General features: G+C 40.7%; 1 protein-coding gene across 1 annotated transcript in view; it reads right to left on the bottom strand.

Annotated features, from left to right (window-relative positions):
- RAB3C (RAB3C, member RAS oncogene family) overlaps nt 1-14,874 on the bottom strand; it is a 133,445-nt gene that overhangs the window by 25,425 nt on the left and 93,146 nt on the right. The window contains exon 4 of the mRNA XM_015848775.3: nt 4,695-4,819. Within this exon, the coding sequence (XP_015704261.1) occupies nt 4,695-4,819 (125 nt within the window). The remainder of the gene's footprint in view (nt 1-4,694; nt 4,820-14,874) is intronic.

Genomic DNA, 14,874 nt, shown 5'->3' with positions numbered 1-14,874 from the left:
GCCCAGTTTTCTAACAGAAACTGAGGTTATTAACTGTCTTTTCCAGGGCATTAAACAGCCATTATTTCTTTTCATGTGTTGACCTTTTAAAAACCTGGCCCCAAATGCACATATCAATTCTTGAGCTGACTTCAAATAAACCAGAGTTCAAAATAAAACCTCACTTGAGAACTGTGTTTCCTAGCCTGTTCTTTGTACAGGACTCATATATTAAGCTTGCTTATCATTGAGATTGTTCTTAACACTGTGGACCACAACATACAAAGGGCTCAGAGTCTTAAAAAAGTCTTGCTGGACAAAAAATATATATATAAGATGGTTTTTTTGTTTTGTTTTTGTTTTGTTTTTTATTTTGTTTATTATTTTTAAGCTTGCCTGCAGGAATGGTTATCAGCTCATGAACAGAGAAAGAAAAGAAAGTCCCAGTATGTGACACAACTCAGTGCCCTTCAAACTGGCAAGAATGCTTCCATGTAATTCAGTGGAACTTGTTCTGCTTTCCCTGACGTCATCTCCCTCAGCCACTGGGCAGATTTAAGAAATGATTACAGCTGTACAGAAAAAATATAAACATTTTTGTGTGCAGTTTGAGCACAGAACATGACATACTTGATCAAACACACAAGTTATCCAGCATGCCCTTGAGATAGCCACAGGACTAAAGGAAAATCCCTGAGTAGTTAAAGATGGGGATACAGTATAATCTGCTTCAATGAAGAGTAAATTCTAAATCTCTGCAGTCAGTGTTTGCTTGAAAACCTGAAACAAAAGTTTTCATATCTATCTATCTATCTATCTATCTATCTATCTATCTATCTATCTATCTATCTATCTATCTATCTATCTCTTCACTCTTTTTTTTCTTTTTCTTTTCTTTTTTTCTGTAATTTTTTCTCCACTAAAGACCTTGATCCTACTGAAATGAATAAACATAAAGTCCAAGAGGTTTCCAGAGTATGTGGAAGATACCTTCCTTACACAGCTGGTACGAGAACCTACCAGGGGTGGTGCCTTGCTAGACCTGATCTTCATTAACAGTGAAGTACTGGTGGGAGATATGAAGGTTGGGGACTCTTGGGCAGAGTGACAACAACATTGTAAGATTCTCTGTTCTTGGAGATGTCAGAGGGTGACAAGCAAAACTGCTCTCTTGAACTTCCAGAGGGCAGACTTTGACCTGTTCAGGATGCTTGTAGCATGAGTCCCTTGGGAGTCGCTCCTCAAGGGTAAAGGGGTCCAGGAAGCCTGGAGGCTCCTCAAGATGGAAATCTTAAAGGCACAATAATAGGCTGTCCCTGAATGCTGTGAAGTGAGCCACAGGAGAAGACTGGTGTGGATGAACTGAGAACTACTGTTGAGGGTCTGGAAGAAAAATAATCGATGTCCTCTGGAAGCAGGGGTACCTGGGGAGATTACAAGGAAGTTGCTAATGCATGCAGGGAGGAGGTTAGGAAGACAAAAGCCCAATTTGAACTCAGACAGGCCATTACAGTAAAAGGGAATAAGAAATCCTTTTACAAATATATCAGAGGTAAGAGAAGAACCAAGGAAAATTTCCATCCTTTACTTGATGCAGCAGCGAATGTGACCACTGAGGACATGGAGAAAGCTGAGGTCCTCAACACCTTCTTTACATCTGCCTTTAATAGGCAGATCAGTTATCTTCAGGGCATTTTATGCCTTGATCTGGATGTCTGGGATGCTATGCAGAATATACCCCAGGTGATTCAGGTGGAGACAGAGAGCTCCTCCTCCATCTGGACTGTCACAAGTCCATGGGACTGGACAGGCTGCACCCTCGGATGTCGAGGGAGTTGGCAGAGGTAATTGCTGAGCTGCTTTCTGCCATTGATTAACATTCCTGGTGATCTGGAGAGGTCCCAGAGGATTGGAAGCTTGCCAATGTGTCTCCCATCTACAAGAAAGGCTACAAGGAGGATGTGGGGAGCTACAGGCCTGTCAGACTGACCTTGGTATCAGGGAAAGTTATGGAGCAAGTCATCTTGGGTGAGATCAAACAAAACACGTGTGGTGTCCAGGGGATCAGGCCCAGCCAGGATGGGTTCATGAAAGGTAGGTCATAGTTGACCAGTCTCATCCCCTTCTATGACTGGGTGATCAGACTGGTAGATGAGGGAAAGGCAGTTGATGAAGTCTACCTAGACTTCAGCAAAGCCTTTCACAGAATCACAGAATCACAGAATTACCTGGGTTGGAAGGGACCTCAAGGATCATGTAGTTCCAACCCCCCTGCCTAGCAGGGCCACCAAACATACGCCTTTACTAGATCAGGTTGCCCAGGGCCCCGTCCAACCTGGTCTTGAACACCTCCAAGGACGGGGCATCTACAACCTCCCTGGGCAGCCTGTTCCAGGACCTAACCACTCTTCTAGTAAAGAACTTTCCCCTAACATCCAACCTAAATCTTCCCTCTTTTAACTTAAAACCATTTCCCCTAGTCATGGTTTCTCACAGTATTCTCCTGGGGCCTGGACAGGTATACCCTTCGTTGGTAAGGAACTGGCTAAAGGGCCGTGTCCAACGGGTAGTGGTTAGTGGAGTTAAGTCCAGCTGGCAACCCATTACAAGTGATGTCCCCCGGCGGTCAGTACCGGGGCCCACCTTGTTTAATATCTTTACTGATAACCTGGATGAGGGGATTGAGTGTACCCTCAGTAAGTTTGCAGAAGACACCAAGTTGCGAGGTGGTGTGGATCTACCTGAGGGTAGGGAGGTCCTTCAGAGCGATCTAGATAAGCTGGTTTGTTGGGCTGAAGAGAATGAGATGAGGTTCAACAAGGCCAAGTACCACATCCTGCACCTTGGCCACAATAACCCCAAACAGTGCTACAGGCTTGGAGCAGAGTGGCTGGATGACTGTGAAGAGGAAAGGGACCTAGGGGTGTAGGTTGTTGCTCAGCTGAACATGAGCCAACAGTGTGCCCAGGTGGCCAAGAGGGCAAACAGCATCCTGGCCTGCATTAGAAATAGTGTGGCCAGAAAGAGCAGAGAGGTAATCATCCCCCTGTACTCAGCACTGGTGAGGCTACACCTTGAATACTGTGTTCACTACAAGAAAGACACTGAGGCCCTGGAATGTGTCCAGAGAAGGGCAACAAAACTGGTGAGGAGTCTGGAGCACAAATCTTATGCAGCTGAAGGAGCTGGGATTGCTTAGTCTGGATAAGAGAAGGCTCAGGGGAGACCTCACTGCATTCTACAACTTCCTGAAGGGAGGTTGTGATGAAGGGGGGTTTGGCCTCTTCTCCCAGGCAACAAACAGAACCAGAGGAAATTGCCACAAGTGGTAGCAGAGGATATTTAGATTAGACATAAGAAAGAACTTTTTCTCTCAGAGAGTTGTCAGGCACTGGAATGGCTGCCCAGGGAGGTGGTGGAGTCACCATCCCTGGCAGTGTTCAATAGGCATCTGGATGAGAAGCTATGAGATCTGGTTTAGTGGCTTGTGGTAGCTATGGTGACAGGAGGATGGTTGGACAAGATGATCATGTAGGTCCTTTCCAACCTTATGATTCTATGACTGTAAGAAAGTGTTCACAAAGTGAAGAACACGTTATAGATGTACATACAGTGCAGAAGGGATTTCTGTAAAGAAAGGTATCACTGTTACAGTAGGGTGTTATGGCAACTATTTTTTATTTTTTATTTTTTAATTGCACATAGTATGAGGTGTGCTTTTACACATATGTAATGCTTTATGAGATAGAAGTGATATGAAGATTAGCCATTCCAATGAAGTTATTTGATGGGATAAACAATTCTAGAACTTATTAAAAACAAACAAACAAACAAACAAACAAACAAAAGTATTATGATGCTTCGGGGATCTTTCCATCACAGTATGGCCAGTCACCCCCAAAACACTTGCCGTTATGAAAGTGTATCATGCTGAGCAGGATCAGACAGAACAGAAATGTCCACAGTTCTGCAGTTTTCTGTGGGCACATTTGCCTCCTGGAAGGAGACACTGTGAAAGAGACAGTCATCTTATTTACACCTGTGTAAACTACCTGTTCTGCACTGGGAGTTGATTATTGATGTTTTCCTGTTTGGGATTATTGGCTGTGAAAACCACAGTCCACATGTTCAGCTTCTCAGGAGGACTATCTGATGTTTAGAGTAAAATATTTCTGCAGTCTATCCTCTCCTTTCTATTTTTTTGTTTTACATCTCCCTTCACTAAAACATACCTGCCTATGGCTGTAACTACCTAGACACATTATATACGTATATAGACACATACGTAATTTTATCACAAAACTGATAATTTTCTTCCTATCTAAGCAACAGCATAAGGAATGTTATATCAGGTGTCTTAAATCTAATCCAGCCTCTGAGCCAGCACTGATCTTATGGTCATTTTTAGATAACATGTCACAGTTCTGCATAAGGTCATTCCCGGACATGTCTATTCTAATGATGTTAATGTTTTAGTGATATCACAGACAGCTTAGACCGCAGCCTGCAGAAACAAAAAGGAGGTGCTGTACAGTTGTACATTTGAACATTTGAATGTTCAAAAACATTCAAATGTTTTTGAATTCAAATTCAAAAACATTTCTGTACAGTGTTTCATGAACATTCCATTACAAGCACAATAGCAATTAATGAGATTACTTTGAGCATTCTTACAAGCAGGCATAAAGCTTTTGTCTTTTTTTTTTTTTTCTTACCAAGTTGCTCTGCTAAATGTTTTCCTCTCTCAGTGAAGACTACCCTCTCATCCTCCATGTCACATTTGTTACCCACCAAAATAACCTGGGCATTATCCCAAGAGTATGTTTTGATTTGAGTTGACCTGAAAAGAAAGAAAAGAGAGAAAAAGATAAGTCAAAGCAAAGCAAATTCTCCTTAAATCAATTTCAAAGAGAACTGTAACCAGCAAAAAGAAAGACAATACTGATTTTGACATATAAGGTAACATGATTTAATTCTGAATCTCAAATAAACAAAGGATTATCTTTTTAGGAATTATAGCTTTAACTTTTAATGTTAAAACAAATCAGTCTTTCAGTATTTCCCTGTCATGAACATTCTTCCTATATTTTTAGAAAGAAGCAGTGTCACTTTCTCCCATGCAATTAAAAAAAGTATTTTCACATTTTAATGCAAACCTTATCATCTAAAAGCAATAGCCTTGAAACAAAATCAGCAGCTTATTCATATCTTATCTTTCACCTTTTAAAATTAAGATCTAAACTTATAAGCAAAACATCAAAGACATTTTGTCTTCTGCTATTTCTCTCCAGCACATTCCATAGTGGCTCTTTGATTTCCTGGCAGGGCAGCAACGTTCATACTGTACATTAAGCCATGGTCAGGGGCTGAGACTGAACTTCAACTTATGTTCCATTTAAATTATTCAAGCTCTAATCTTGTCTACAGCCACACTGAAGTTTCCCAGGCCTTGAAACTCTACGATGACCTTGAGGACTGGTAGTGAAATAGCACATCCTATGAAGATCTCCTCTGTGATATGAATGGGGTGCAGCTAAAGGGCAGCATAGGAACATGCTACCTTGTAGCACCTCTCAGCTGCTCTGCTGATACTCAGACCTCTGTAAGAAGGAAACTTTAATGCCAAGACTCCAGACTCAGTTGGCAGTGATGCTGCTGGCAGTCTCTTCTAACTGAGAGCAACACCTGTCTCTGAATACAGCACAGGGAGCAATAATATTGCTCTAAGTGCTTACATTTTGTTTTGGAGTTGGCCATGCCTGGCTTTACATTCTGTCTCAAGATCTTGGTAGGGTGTTAATATTCTTCTCCCCCAATAGAATCAAAGGACAGAGAAATGAAGAGCACCCCTATCTCTTTGGACAATACAGTGTGCTATGGAAAACTGCCCTAGAATAGAAAACAGCCTGTTCAACCACATGTAGGGGATACACGTTGTATACCAGGGCTCTAGGTCTCTGTAAGAAAAGATTACATAGCATCAAAAATTTCCCATCCAAACATTTTGGAAGATGGCTCTTGTAGGTGCTAGTTCGCTAGTGACCCCTTTTCATAATGTCACTTTTTCCTCTGTATAGTGAGACTCAGTCACGGCAGAATGATTCATAAACAAGAAAGGACCACGGTGTATTATGGATCGTATCTTCCCATCTGTCTGTGCTTATCATGAGTTGAGAAGGATGGATGTAGGCAAAAGCTGCCTCAGGCTGTCTTTGTACCCATGTACAACATCGATGGCCTGCTGGCACGAACTGAAACAGCCTGCTGCAGCTGCCTCCACCCACGTGTGATGGGCCTGTTGTGCAAGGAAGAACAGTTTGGAATGGAAGGGTCATACTGACTTTAGTGTTGTTCTGCTTCACCAGAGTGACCAGAAAAAGATGAAGGAAGCTCGAGTTATTCTTGTTGCAGATTGTCCCCTTGGACCTGCCCAGATCTTTCATTGAAGAAATGCACACTGTGGTATTTTAACTCTGTTAAAAATCTGTAATAATTTGAGAAAGCTATCTTAAGGTACTGTGAGGTCAAACTTCCATTTACACTTTTACTAAAGATAGAACTGCTCAGGGAAAAGGGCACCATGAATTCATTTTGGTACAAATGATCTTATGAAACCATGCTGAGCTCTTCAGAAATTTGTGGTTAAGGAAAAAAGGATTATTATTATATTTTAACTAGAATTACATTTGTCACCATAGCAACTTCATAGGAAATTGAGGTAGTTTCAGAAGCAAAATGCATAGTAAAAGTATTAAATTTCACAGAAGGAATCGATTGCATATTCTGTAATATTTTCATATTTTCTCTTTCTGTTCCTTTGAGAAGGGAGAGAGGGAAAGTGAGTGAGCAGCACGGCGAAGCTTAGCTGCCATCACTGAGAAACCACCACATCTGCAAAGGTGAAATATCATAAACTGATGAATGAAGCATTATGTCCTGGAGAATATTTTCACGCTAATGTAAAGAGAATTAATTTAACCTTGTTTGCACACTTCCGTTCTACTTAATCTTCTCCATTTTTAAATAATAATAATAATAATAATAATAACAACAATAATAACAATTATTATTATTATTATATAATATAGATATAATTTTATATAATAATATAAATATTATTATTATTATTGTTGTTGTTGTTGTTGTTGTTATTATTATTATTATTATTTTGCTTAAGAATATAAAACACTTCATATTACCAAAGCCAGCTGAGATTTTTCATTATCTGAATTACTGTCCTGTGCATTCAAATGCTTCTCATTACGAAGGCCATTTATTTTATTCTCAGACATATCTATCTGGTTTTCTAACACCTCATCTAGTTGTGGATTTTTTTTAAGCAACAGGAAAGGAGATCTTGTCTTTGATAATGCTTCCAAGAGCTCATGTTTTGAAAAGGACTCTGTAGTGCAAGGATACATCTGACTGACTGCGAAAATCAGGCAAATATATCCCCACTCAATCTCACATCAGCAGGAGCATGGATTCAAAGAGCATAATAGGCTTATCACTGTTATGTTTTCTTTTAGACACACATTTCCACTAATGGCTTCTATGGATTTTTTGCCTACAGTTCTCCACAAAAGCCAACACACAGGTCATTTACAAAAGAGATTCTGCTGTTCCTTGCGTATATATCCTTTCAAATGACTGAGGCTTCTGATTAAACCAAAACACAAAACATTGTCCTTGTAAAGAACTTTAGCCTCAGGAAGATTTAAGATATGAAAAGGCAAAGCTGATATTTGCAGTTAGCTGAACACAGCAATTCTTGTTCAGTCTCACTGCCCTCATGTATGTCAATAGTAATTTACCCTGTAAATCTTTCACATTGTAGTTGTATGGTATGCAGACAATCTGCAACATGCCTGAGTTTTTATAATGTATAGACACCAGAGGGGCAGATTAATGCAGGAATTCAATGATCCATTACTTTCAGTGATCAACACAAGACTTTTTCTCCCAGTACTATTCTGCCAGAATCCTTATCAGGAGAGTACTTGCTGAATGCTAAGTAAAGCAAAGCTATTTTTTCATTCTAAAACAGCACTGTATTTTGCTGTAACAGTACAAAATATTGTACAGTTACATCAATAAATCTCCAAAGTCATCTTGGACTACTGTTACAGAAGATTACCAAAGATAAGATGGAGGCTTTTTGCTTTGTTTGATGGACTGAAATCCTGTCTGAAGAAAATGCTCAAAAGACATTTTTTTCAACCAGACTTTGTTTAAAACAAAGCCTAAAGGAAAGGCAGTGTTAAACAGTGCTCATTGCTTATATGTACATCCTATTTCTGCATCTAGGAAATACCTTGTAATTCTCACTAGTTCAGAAGGTATTTTTCTTTCAGAAATATACTCAATATTGCTTATTAGATCAATAACGTTCAACAGGATTTTGTATTGCTGCCTCTTCTGTCATTTACTGGAGAGAATAAAAGCAGTGTTGCCTAGGCAAAGCCATTTATCTACTATTACCTCATTTTTAATGAGCATACAGGTTGCAAAGTGAGTATTACAATGCTTAAAATGGTGAACACAGGTATAAAGACTCAAGACACTATTACCTTGCACAACCTGCTCCAAGTCGGGAAAAAAAAAAACAACCTAACACCCTGACAGTCATTTATAGCTATTACCAAGCATAGTGAAAAGCCTTCATGACTGAGTCTGTAAAAGATCTACATTGCAGCACATTGTATGACAGGTATGAGCTTAAAGGGACATGCCTATTCTCTGGTTAGACTCTGCTTGAGCTCTGCAAAAGAATCAGTTGAATGAAGAACTTGGTCCTAGTAGGGACACTGAATGCAAGAACAAAAGGACAAACATTTCAAAAAAATAAATCAGGAGGCTAACCTTTGAGAACCAGGGTAATCTTGTGCCTCTGAACATGCAAGAGTTTCATATGATTTTCCTGGCACCTGTGCTGTGTGTGTGTGCAGGGAGTGTGCTGGGTGTATTTGCACAGTGTGATGGAGTTTGGTTCACAAACACCCAGCCCTAGTCAGATGTGTGGCTGCAATGCTGCAAGGCACCGTCACTAGCACGGAGCATCTCCACTGTGAAGTTACTGTTATACAGGACCATTTGTTAGTGTTAAATTATGTGACATTCACTAGGTAGCATGGGGAAGCAATGGACGCCCAAAGAATATCCTGGCCCTGGCTGCTCAAAGGCCTATCACAGGAGCCATCAGCCTGTCAGACACACATCTACACAAACATAGAGGAGCACAGGTATACAAAGAAAGGCAGGAACCCAAACTAAGGACTCAGAAAAAGAGACACTAGCTCCAGGCCTCTCACAGAATTGCCTCAACCCTACTGTCCTGGCCTGAAATCAATCACTATGGGCTGATGCTTTTGGACACATATGAGTGCAGAACACATGCTGGGATGTGGAGGAGGAGGTGCAAAGAATGCACTGGTGAAGTTTGAGCCAGGTCAGCTGACAAGTAGATTAGGTAGCTTGGGTGCATGAGGTGTTTCTAAGGGGAATTTCAGGGTGGGTAGCCAGGAAAGTCCTGGCCAGCTATGTGTCTGCCTCTGTACAAAGGGTTTGTACCTACTAAAATGGGGGTGGGGTATCAGAGCTGACAGAGTGATATACATCCCTCTCATACTGTCATGGGTTAAGCGAAAATCTACCTGTGCCTGTGACAGGGGGACAGCTGACCCGGCCCGGCAGCATACATATATGTATATGTATGCATCTACATGCTGTTGCTAGTGGGTGTCCATCCTACTTTGCCATGGGAGTGCTCTGTGTGTTATCTATGATCTGTGTGGCCAGCCATGAATGAAGGCTGCTCTGAAATTTTATGATGTTGGCCCTTGACACTGGAGGTAGATGATGGCAATACAGCAGGATCAGTAGCAGTTGAAACCTTCTGCTAATATTCCATCATATTTTGTTGCTGTGTGGCAGATGGCAGCAGAGGGGCAGTCTGACAGAATAGTGTCCGACACAGAAATGTTCATGAAGCAAAGGTGTGCAACTGAATTTCTCCATGAGGTACAAATGGTACCCACTGACATTTCAAAGCTTGCTTTATGTTTCTGGAGGACAAACTATGGGTGTGAGCACAGTGAAGTGGTGGGTGGTACATTTCAGCAGTGGTGGCAGCAACAGTGGATCACCTCCACCAGTGCAGATTTTTATGAACACAGCATGCAGGCTTTTGTTCACACTGGCAAAAATATATAGCTAACAGTGGTGACTACACTGAAAAACCATTTTGAGCTGAGAATTTGTTCTGTCAAATAGTGTTATTGTTCTCATTGTATCTGTTGTGCTTTCCAAAGAAAGAAGTAGGCGGCATTACTTTTGAAGCGACTTATACACACATACCTATGTATGTATATGTAAATGTAATTTATACATGCCACATATATGTTAAATATTTATTTATATATGTTATTATATGTATTAGGTTAGGAAAACTAAAACCCAGTTAGAATTTAGTCTAGCCAGAGACATAAAGGAGAACAAGAATAAATTCTACAGGTATATCAGTGTTAAAAGGAAGGCCATTGAAGATATTGTCCCTCTCTGGAAGGAAACTGGAGACTTGCTCATGAGGGATACAGAAAAAGCTGAGGTGCTCAATAACTTCTTTGACTCAGTCTTCACTGGCAAGGGCTCTAGCCACACTGCCCAGGTTGCAGAAAGAAAAGGTAAGAAATGGGAGATAGAAAATGTACCTGCTATAAGTGAAGATAAAGTTTGAGACCATCTAAAAAACCTGAAGGTGCTCAAGCCTATGGGATCCAATGAAATCTATCCATAGGGTACGAGGGAACTGGAAGATAAAGTTTCCATGCCGCTATCCATCATATTTGAAAGGTTATGGCAGTTTGGTGAAGTACCCACTGATTGGAAAAGGGGAAACATAACTCTCAGTTTCGAGAAAGGAAAAAAATAAGTTCCAGGGAACTACAGGCCAGTCAGTCTTGCCTCTGTGCCAGGCAAGATCATGGAGCAGGTTGTCTTGAAGGCCCTTCTAGGGCACATGGAAAATAAAGATGAGGTGATTGCTGGTAACCAACACAGCTTCACCAAGAAATAGTCATGCTTGACAAACTTGGTGGCCTTATATGATGGAATTACAGCTTCAGTGTATAAAGGAGGAGAACTAATGTCATCTACCTGGACTTGTGCAAAGTGTTTTATATCGTACCACACAATATCATGGTTGCCAAGCTGGAGAAAAATGGATTTGATGAATGGACCACTTGCTGGATAAGGCGCCAAAGGAACATTATGGCAGCCTTCCAGTACCTAAAGGGGGCTCAAAGGAAAGATGGGGAGGGACTTTTTATAAGGACATGTAGTGACAGGAAGAAGGGAAATTGCTTTAAACTGAAAAAGGGCAGATTTAGAGTAGATATTGGGAAGAAATTCTTCTCTGTGAGGGTGATGAGTCACTGGAACAGGTTCCCCACATGAGGCTGTGAATGCCCCCTCCCTGGATTTGTTCAAGGCCTGGCTGGATTGGGCTTCAAACAACCTTGTCTTGAGGGAGGTGTCCCTGCCTATAGCAGGGGGTTGGAACTGGATGACCTTAAATATCCCTTCCAACCTAAACCATTCTATGATTCTACGATCCTTTATGGGATGTACACATGCTGTGTGTGCATGTGCCTCCTGGAAATGTACCTTCAGACTCACTAATGGTTGGAGCTGGATCACAGAGAAGCAGCAGCCTCTCTCCCCTAGGGCCATCACATCCAGCATGATTAATGTTCCTCGAACAGACCAGACTCAGCTCACCTGGGTATCATTTCATTGTACCATGCAGAAACTGCTACAGAAGTTAAACCTGCTCTTTATTGCACTTTATATTTTTCAGGACCTTTCCACTGACTGACATACTGATTCACTTTGAATGTGTCTCCAGATGGTCACTTTTTAATAACTCTCATATGAACAGAACAAACTTCAACTCAGAATAGTCTCTGATATATTCTTATCCACAGACAACAAGGATGGCAAGCAAACTAGTAGGTAAAAATATGTGCATATAGCAAATATTTCTCTCAGTAACATGAATTTTTTAGAGCCAACTCTAATATACATACTAGTGTTTGAATCCAGACTCCACCAAGGACTACTGAATTCTCTACAGGGGCTAATTGCTAAGGGCTTTTTAGATGAACTATGTAGTAAGCCATGTGCAATGACAGCAGAGAATGCCCCTAATGAAAAAGCTCCAGGGGGACCATGTATAATGTTTATTCCAGCAAGTTCAGGGAACATGTTGTACTCCTGATGTTCTGGTTTCAGAAAGAGCATGCAATTAATTGGAATGCATTATTCTGCTGGGGGAGGGGAGGGGAAAACAACAAAAGAAAAATGTCACCCTACATTCAAATAAAGAAAACTCCTACCAAACGGTTTTAATTTTTCAAGTGTCAGTTAGGTTGATTTTACTGGTTGATTCTAAGTTCTCTCATCCCCGTCTCCAGTGTGAGGTTTCCAGAGTCCATTTGCAGAACTATCAGGGGCTGCAGGGTAGTGATGGGACATGGGGCATAGTCCAGGTTGTTTGTTCTAAAACTATCTATCTCAGTTTATTAAAGTGTTTGTTGAGGTGGAGCATCAGAAAATCTGCTGTAAGTTTGGAGCTATGTAAAAAGTAACCTCATAGCTTTATATAATGCTGCAAATAAAAGAGTTCCTCCTTTATTTGCAGGGGGTTGAGTTGAATGCCTGGCCATCTCTGAGCAGGAAGGCTGGCTCATCTGCATTTTCTGAAGATTTTATTTTCTGCTGTCACTGAGGCAATGCTGGCATCTTCTCCCAGTCCCCTTTTTATCAAGCAGGAAACACCGAGTAGGTGGTAACAGGAAGTCCTGCCACTCCCATCTTTCCAAGGGTCTCTTAGGAGCCCTGTCCTGCTTCTGCTGTCTGAGAGCTCTGGCACTCTCTCAGTTCAATCAGTATTTTCTATGAGATAGGTCTGAGGTTTTCTTCATGCTACTAAATGTCTGTAATTCAGTAGTTCTAGTCCTTCCATACGTCTTCCTTTTTATCTTCTAAACCCTCTTAAACCCAGCAAACCTGAAAGGTTATGTCCCTTAAGAATACCATTTTGTCATGAACCTTTCCCATCTGCTTCTCCATCCCACTCACCTTTAAGATATGAAGGAGATGGGAATTTTATAGGATGATTCTGCACAGCACATTAAAGAACTTCAGTGCCCAGTTCTGGTGGCCATTTGGAAGCTGGCTCTGTACCAGCTGCTCTACACTTGGCACTCAGACCCTGCTGCAGAGAGGGCAGAGGGAAATGCGGCCTCAGGCCTTCCATCTGTTCCCCAGAATAACCCACTGTTAGTGGGAGATGAGTTATCCAAAATGTATAAAACCCCTGGCCAAAAACCCCAACTCAACCTTCTGATTGCCATTTTGGGAAAAAAAAAAAAAAAAAAAAAAAAAGGGGGCGGGGGGGGGGGAGTCCTGGAGTAGCCTCAGGCTTTGGAGTGCTTACTTGAATAATAGACTCAGTATGGTCATTTTTCTCATATTTATAACATAATAAAAAAAAACAAAATAGGGTCCTAGCATTTGTCAGATCTTGGAAGAACTGACGAGTATTTGGGAGAACACACGGCCCCAGGAACCAGAACTACTTTGAGAAACAGCACAGGATCTTTCCTCCTTCATCTACTCACAAAGAAAGTTTGGGTATTTGCAGCTTTTAAACTATTGCTACTCGTTGTCATTCTGGAATGATACAGCTAAAGGCCATAAAAGCTCAATGATTATGGGTAATGAAAATTCTATTACTTCTTGCCTGTATGATCTTTTAAACAATTTTTGAAGCAACTAATGAAAACCAAAAAAAGCAATCAATAAAAGAAACAATTATCAATACGGACTACCGAGGTGAACAGGTAATTGCAGTAGGGCAATTGTGCAGAAGTATGTCCTTTAAATGAATGATTTAGAACTAGTAGGTGTCCTATCATCTCCACTTTTAATTAGAGTACATGACATGCATTCTGAATTTGAGATGTTTAATTTCATTGATAGCACCAGCACCTGCTGACTGGAAGTGCTTATTAACTACTTACGACAGTGACAAAGGTGTCTCAGCAATGTAGAAGTATAAAACACGAATGAAGGGCCAAAAAAAAAAAAAAGGGGGGGAAAATATGGGAATAAAATCCTTCCATTCTCAGTGCAGCAAAGCAGCAAAAGGAAAAAAGTCGAGGAGATGTGGATGTAATAACAGAAATGGAATATACCAACTCCTTTACACTTGCAAAATACCTACATATAAAAAATATGTGAATATTTGCCAGTGCTGACTGTGTTTGGTGTGTTCGTTATTTTCTACATAATATTATATATTTTTCCTGGATTAAAATGAATTAAAAAAAAAAGGCATGATGATTCTGAAATAAGCTGATATTTAGAGAAATCAGAAGAATACCAATGAGTCGTCACTTCCTTCTGAGCAGTTTTATCTTCCTTGTGCAGTGCACACCTTTCACAGAAAGGCTACACGTTTAGCCTTCCCTTGGAGGAAGATAAATTGATGATGCAGAAGCTGCGTGACAGGTGTGACACTAACAAATATCTGGTTAATTTTCAGACAGCAGACTAATCAAAATGAGCAGAGCATCACAGGTCTGCAGTATTTCAGTAGGAACTAGGTCTGCTTTAAGCTAAATAAAGTCAGCTTTGGAAGTGAACAAAAGAGAAAAGTTACCCTAACAGAAAACTCCACTACAGGCCACAAATTTATTTAGAAAACAATGTGCACATTTTCAGTTCTGAAAGGTTTTAATGAGAATCAAAATAAATCCAATTCTTCTGGAGGGTAATCTGTAATCTGTGCTAATCTGTAATTTATTATGTTATATAATACAATGAAAGTAA

The sequence above is a fragment of the Coturnix japonica genome, chromosome Z, assembly GCF_054131305.1.
Source record: "Coturnix japonica strain WE chromosome Z, WE-NBRP24, whole genome shotgun sequence".
Classification (NCBI taxonomy): domain Eukaryota; kingdom Metazoa; phylum Chordata; class Aves; order Galliformes; family Phasianidae; genus Coturnix; species Coturnix japonica.
The sequence above is the reverse complement of the archived record's forward strand: the minus strand, read 5'-3'. Positions and strand labels throughout refer to the sequence as shown.